The sequence below is a fragment of the Nanorana parkeri genome, unplaced genomic scaffold (genome assembly GCF_000935625.1).
Source record: "Nanorana parkeri isolate BGI_ZX_2015 unplaced genomic scaffold, ASM93562v1 scaffold1248, whole genome shotgun sequence".
Lineage (NCBI taxonomy): Eukaryota > Metazoa > Chordata > Amphibia > Anura > Dicroglossidae > Nanorana > Nanorana parkeri.
The window spans coordinates 4,452-11,062 of record NW_017307516.1 but is presented as its reverse complement, the minus strand read 5'-3'; the positions used below and the strand labels follow the sequence as shown (position 1 = coordinate 11,062).

Genomic DNA, 6,611 nt, shown 5'->3' with positions numbered 1-6,611 from the left:
GCCTGTTTAGAGGGCCACGTCTGCCTGATCCAGCCAGTATGCAATTCGGGCTTTTAAAAAAATGCCCCGGGAACATAAAATAAAACTTTTTTTTTTTTTTAATACTCACCTGATCCGATCCACCGACAAGCGCAGCGTCCCGCCTCTCACGCTGTCAGAATATGCATACAGAGCGTGTCGGTAACTATTTAAACCGGCGTGTGCAGCTTCTGAGAAGATACGCTATTATCGGATTAAGAGACATCAGTTAAGGTAAGTGCTAACATTTACATTGGGGGGAGGGTAAAAAAATTGACTTTAATGTCACTTTAATGTCTCCCCTCAATGAAAAAATGGGGGAAATTTGTTTTAAGTCCCCCGGAAGAAATAACCCCGGAAGTATAGCAAATATAACGTTGGGTTCAGACACACACGAGGCCACAGAAAAGGTGACACAGTATTCTTCCTCCTCCATCATAACCAATTCCCACTGAAGGGGTACTCCAGGTCAGTGCTGGTACATTTACTAAATGCGGCATGCGCATGTATACCCTTGCTGTGGAAACAGGAAGCCCCACCTTTGATACGACTCTGGTTTACCAAAGTGAATGACATTAGAACCATGGAGGACCTTCACGAGTACCTCCGCAAAATTCGCAAACACCTGGTTTTACTGGGACGAATTCACCACAACGGCCAAATACCGTGCCATCATGGCCTCTTGAGTAAAGCCCACCTTGCACCCACGCCCCTAGACTGCTCCTTCCTTTCCTCCATCTCTTCCCTCCTGCCTGTCCGAAACCCTCTACCCACCCCCTGTATGTTTCCCCCTCTCCTTACCCTCGGATCCATCCCAGAGAACACGACTGTGTACGCAAAGTGTATAATCTGCCACATCGGGCAGACCTTAAGATGCCAGTATATATACTTCTACTCACCACATTAAAGTGATGCACACTATTTAACATTTGGCATGTCCTTCAAGGGTACAGGGACTCGACACACTTTAAATGACTGCATTGACCGAGGTTGATCTGTATGTCAGTCCCGCATATATGTGATCTTTGTTGTGTAATGTTATATTACGTTTACCTCTGTTGTTCCATGCTTAATAGATACAAATGTCAAATTTATAAAAAAGAAAGGGTGACACAAAGGGAAGATTTCTGGTTAGTGGCTAGTGCAGGCTGACAATCAGTGTCCACAGAAGAGTCCTGCGAAGAAGCTTCAGATAATGGAAGACATTCAGAACTCTTTTTTGATATCAGCCATGTTATGGTGACTCAAATTCCGTCACAAAAACAAACATCACTAACCGACTCCTTGACAAGAGAAGGGTACTTACCCAGTCACTTAAATTAGGAACCAGAATGGGGATAAAAAGGCTTCTGTTTGAAATAAATGCCCTCACAGTAGCAAACTTAGTGGTTCCAATTTTTTTACCACTTCTGGGGAGATGGAAAGACAGCTGGGTCACTCATTTTAAAGTAATAGGCTGCCAGAATGTGTGCGCACCGAGGACAGGAGAGAAGCTGCAGTTGCACACTATAAGAGAATATTCAAGACTGTGCAGTGAGAAGTATATTGTGTAGACAAGGGGTAAAGGTGGGACTGAGAACAACACAGAAAGGGATGGACAGCAATACCAGCCTCGCAGACAAGCCCCTGGGATCTAGAAATCCAGGGTCCTGCAGCCTATATTGAAAACACTGTGAAAAGCAGACCAGCGCAACCTGTGTCATCTGTTTTGGAGTGAATAAAAGCACTCCCACTGTTTGATGAAGAACAGGGTTTGTAAGATAAGTCTTGATGCACCTCAGGAAAACACTGATACATGTCAGATGGATTAAGGAGAATGCGAGAATCAAAATCCAAACTGTCCACCAGTCAGCTGCCAGATTGTAGAACTAGTCTAATAAACAAATACTGGATCTAGAAAAAAAAAAACAAGTCCTTACTCCTCTACGCTAAGTGAAAAAAACTGACATTCTCTGACAGTGGAGGGGTTAAGCCACTCTAAGGAGCTGTCCTTCAAGCTGCCTGTTTATTTTTTTACAGTTTGTGTCCTACTCCTGGAAATGGACAGCATAGCCCACTGGTTCTGACCTTTAATCAAAGCTGTGTCTTTCATTGAACATAATAGTTAGAACCATGGCCATTTTTTTTTAAAAGTGTATAGTTTTTTTTCTATCGTGTATAATCAGGGCAATTTTGATTCCATCTCCTTGTGGTTAATCAGAGCCACATTTCAACTACTTTGTCACAATGACAAAACAAAGAAAAATAATTTAAAGTTTGATCTAACACATTGACACAAGTATGGCCACCTACATTAAAGGAGAACTATGGGGTCAGGGCTTTTCCCCATAGTTCTCGTAAGGGTCACGGGAGAACACAAACTAATGTTCTCTCGTGACCCAAAGCTCAGTATACTGAGACAATACTGTCTGGATCCACCCAGCTGCGGGATTGACAGCTGGCTCTGCCTATCCAGAGGCAGAGCCAGCTGAACCCGCCCCCTCCCCCATGGGTTCTGCCAGTCAGCGCTGGAGGATCAGACAGGGGAGGGGGGAAATCCCTGCAGGGAGCTGTGAGTGACAGTCACGGCTCTCTGCGGGGATGGATCGAGAAGTGAGCGAGCGACGGTATGTGTTCGCTCACTTCCCGATCTACTGAGCCGACCTGTGACAGTTTCATTGTCACAGGTCGGCTCAGATTATGAGGCTGAGTGAAAATCACTCGCTTCATAATTCTCCTTTAATGACCAGCATAGGAGCCTGAATATGTAGACAGAGAGTGGGTGTCTCACTTTTCAGACTGCATTATCTATATGTCCTGAATAAAAAAAAGTAGATATAAATATACAAACGTATTTATACTCATCAATAAATAATTAAGTAAAAAACAGTATAGTCTCTTTTGTATGTATCAAAAGAAAAATTAAATGTGTATAATCTACAGTGACATTTTACAATTTTTTTTTCAGTGATGGAATGTTACCACAGACTGTAGCGAAAATTCAAATAAAAGCAACATGATTAACATTACACAATGAAAGAGGAACGAATCTCCCTAAGTTACCAACCTCATCAATTGTTTCATCCTGCGGCGTTGCAGCACTCTCATCAGAGTCCTTTTGGTAGCTAGAATCAGTGTTTTTGCGCACATCCCTACTTTTTTTGTGTTTATGGGCCAATTTCTTCACATGTCCATCAGCTTTTCCACTGCTGAGCCGCCTCACAGGGCTTGTTAACCATTTTCTCAAAGTATTACCAGGGCGTTTTGGACCTGGTGAGCTCTGTGTACCAAGTGCATGGGGTTGGAGGGAGTTAAACGAAGATGGTGGACTTCCATCATTACCAGAACCAGAGTAGTCTGCAAGAAAGGAATATCAAAATTAGATATGTTACCTTCGTCAAAATCAGATTCATTTTACATGGCAAAATGAAAACCTCATGTCTCCCAAGTCAGATTTTTGTTTTAAAAAAAAAAGGAGAGAGATTGGAAACAAAAGGAAGATGGAGCAGGATAACAGAAAGCAAATGCCAGAAATTCATCAGAATAAAGTGTCTCTTGCTGTGCTTTTCTCTCACATTTTATAACTGAGGCAGTATCTGTATGTCAATTTATATTTCCGCAAATACATTTTCTATGCTGTGCAATTCTACACTCTTTTCTTTTTACAGAAAAACGATGGGGCACAATTTTGATGCCAGTATGGACATTCTATACATAACTATTTGTAATCATAATATAAGTATTGCACAAGGCAAATATCAATCATTAAAACATAGATTATCTTTTGTATTATGGTCACACATTCCATTCCCAAAACATAGACTGTCCTCCCCTTATCAGAATCGTTGGGTGCGTGTAGTGTGCAGAATTCTATCTTGCTTTAAATTTAACATGGCTATGTATAGCTTTGCCTGCACAATCGTGTCCATCCAGGCAGGGGATTGTTTCAAAACATTGATTGCAAGTCCCATCTGCCATCGTGGCACATGGGACTTGTAGAAATCATGCTGAAGATCCCTCCTTCCTCATCACTGTAGTTCGGCAGCACATCCTCCAGCTTGGGGGAGGGGTTTGCAGAAGCCTGAGCATTGTACCTGTGATGCAATGATCTCAGATTGTAATGCTCTGCAAAACATTATTAAATGCACATTTTAAATTTTAACAATGTGGATAAATGTGTTACTCTTTTTTAGTTGGACTATGCCCCTAAATCAATGATGGTGTCCATGTTTATTCTGGACATATTGCACAATTTTCAGATGAAACATGATAAGCTTGTTATGAGAAAGGCTGCATTCAAACACCCTTTGACTGCATGACGTTTAAGTGGAGCTGTTGACAACTTTCTGATAACTACCAGTGTGATTATGTTTTTCTGAAATGTTACAGAGGAAATTCACTATGCTGAGCTTTTTATTTGATTTATTCATTAGGAACTGACAGTCAAAAGTCATTTTGCACAGAAAAATTGATAAATAATGTAGAAAAAGACAATGCTCAAACATATCCTTGGCACTAGATGTTTAGTTGGTGCCTAGGGAACATGGAAACAAATAAACACATTAAAATATTTTAATCTTAACATCTGAACACCTAGAATAAAGGCAAAGAGATTAGTTGACACTTAGCTATCTTAATATTTTGTCTATGGTTACAGACAGCAAAACAAACAATAAAAGTGGAACAGCTTCAGACTATCAAGATGTAATTTATTTGAAAGAAAGTACCATATTTAACAAATTACTAACATGGAGAAATTGGGGTTGCACAGGCACAGCCTAGATGGCAGATGCATGTTAGCTCGGCTTTGCAGCTAACATGCTTTGCAACTAAATATTAGCCTCCACGTGTGACTTCTTTGAGTATCATTACCCAGCAACACTCCCTGTTAATTTTCCTGTGTGCAAGTGCCCCAGAAAAAAGATCTGCTTCTCTCTAAATATGAAAATGTACAACACAACACTGTCAGAGGGATTATCTGGGAGCATACCCATCCCAGATCGCAAAGAGCCAAGCTCTTGAGATGCAAGAAATGTGGGGTTCACAAAGCACAGAGAAGGGCCAAAGGAGTACCTGATGAGTACCAATAGTATCAAGGTGATAGAAATTTCGGCCGTATTCATTTATCTATATAAATGCTCAAGTACTATCTTTCGTCCGAAATTGCTGTGCGCTGCTCTGTGTTCCCTCTGACACACTGCAGCGTCCAGCGTGGAAAAGAAAAACAGTCAGGAGGCCAAACGGTGTGGGGAGAGCACTGTGAGCGTGTCACAGGAGGAGCTCTCCTCCCGCACTGCCTTCTATAACAGATCAGGAGAGCGGTGTGTGCGCGGAGACAGCTGTCAAAGACCGGGCCAGCGGTGAGGGGGAGGAGTCAGCTGTCAAATGAGACCAAGCTCCCCTGCCCACATTGCCTGCTCAGCCTCCTGTGATAGCCGATCCAGGATGGAGAATGGTATACAAACATTCAATGATTAGTGAGCGCAGGAATGTTTGTACTATAGTATGAGTTACTATGTGCAAGTTATGAATGAATAGGACGTGATCTACATCACGTCCTATTCATTCATGATTGTGTACATAGTAACTCATACTATATCCACAATGAATGAACGGGACCACCCAGCACTGAATTTCCTGTTCATTTAGTGCTGGAGCTGCAGAAAAAGAGATTGAGGACTCTGTGTCCCCAATCTCTTTTTCTATGGTAAAAGGGGAATATCAGGGGTAAAGTAAAGCTTTTAGTAAAGCTAAAAAAAGACAAATATTTAATTAAAAAAATATATACATTTTTTTAAAAACGTTTTGCATTTTCATGACTGAGCTTTTTTTTTGCTCCTTAATGACTGAAGCACTTGTTACATTTTTGCTGTGTGATTCTTTCACAGCAGTAATTTACTTTCTTACTAAGTGCACCCACACACATTATATATTGTTTTTTAGAGGACAGATAGAGCTATATATTTAGATAACATATGTGTGCCTAACGCCTCACTTAGAATAAATAAACATTTTAAAAAATTAGCGAAAAACATAAAGCAAACACTTTTCCCCCAGTTTTGATTAGTATTGTTTGGAAAAATAGCACCGCTAAAAAAAAAAAAGCATTAAAATAAATTAATGTATTTGTTCTTTATTTAGAAACACCTTACATCCCTAAGGTCTCAGACTTTTTTGTACTTCTTGACAAAAACCTAAAAACTAACATTTAATATTTGTTCTCTAAAAGCTAATAGTGGTCACCAGGTTAGACAGGTAGAATGCAATGTCACTGTCATTAAGTGTCACTAACTGTCACACCTAAAGCCCATGACACACTGCAGGCGAAGCGACGCGGCGCACAGGCGATCGGCGACTCGCGGCCCTTCGCCTGCAGTGTATCTTGTGAGTTCCGATCCCCCGCTCTGCCCACAGCGTGCATAGCATGAGATGAAAAAGTTAATCTCCAACCAATCACAGCGCGCGATGCACTGAATGCATCATAAAGCGGCAACACGCGACCAGCCAATCAGAATCTCACTTCTCCTCTGTCACTCAGTTCTCTGTTTCCAAAAGTCTAGTCAGTCCTGAGGAGAAGTTTGAGTGGTATGTGCTATTCTATCCAGTTGTTTATC

The 6,611-nt window shown here is 41.3% G+C and overlaps 1 protein-coding gene across 1 annotated transcript in view; it reads right to left on the bottom strand.

Annotated features, from left to right (window-relative positions):
- Positions 1-3,354, bottom strand: part of LOC108797234 (triple functional domain protein-like) — a gene marked incomplete at its 5' end in the record, with an annotated part of 228,203 nt that extends 224,849 nt beyond the window's left edge. Inside the window, one exon of the mRNA XM_018568804.1 lies at positions 3,065-3,354. Coding sequence (XP_018424306.1) covers positions 3,065-3,354 — 290 coding nt within the window. The remainder of the gene's footprint in view (positions 1-3,064) is intronic.
- Between the last annotated feature and the right edge of the window lie 3,257 nt (positions 3,355-6,611).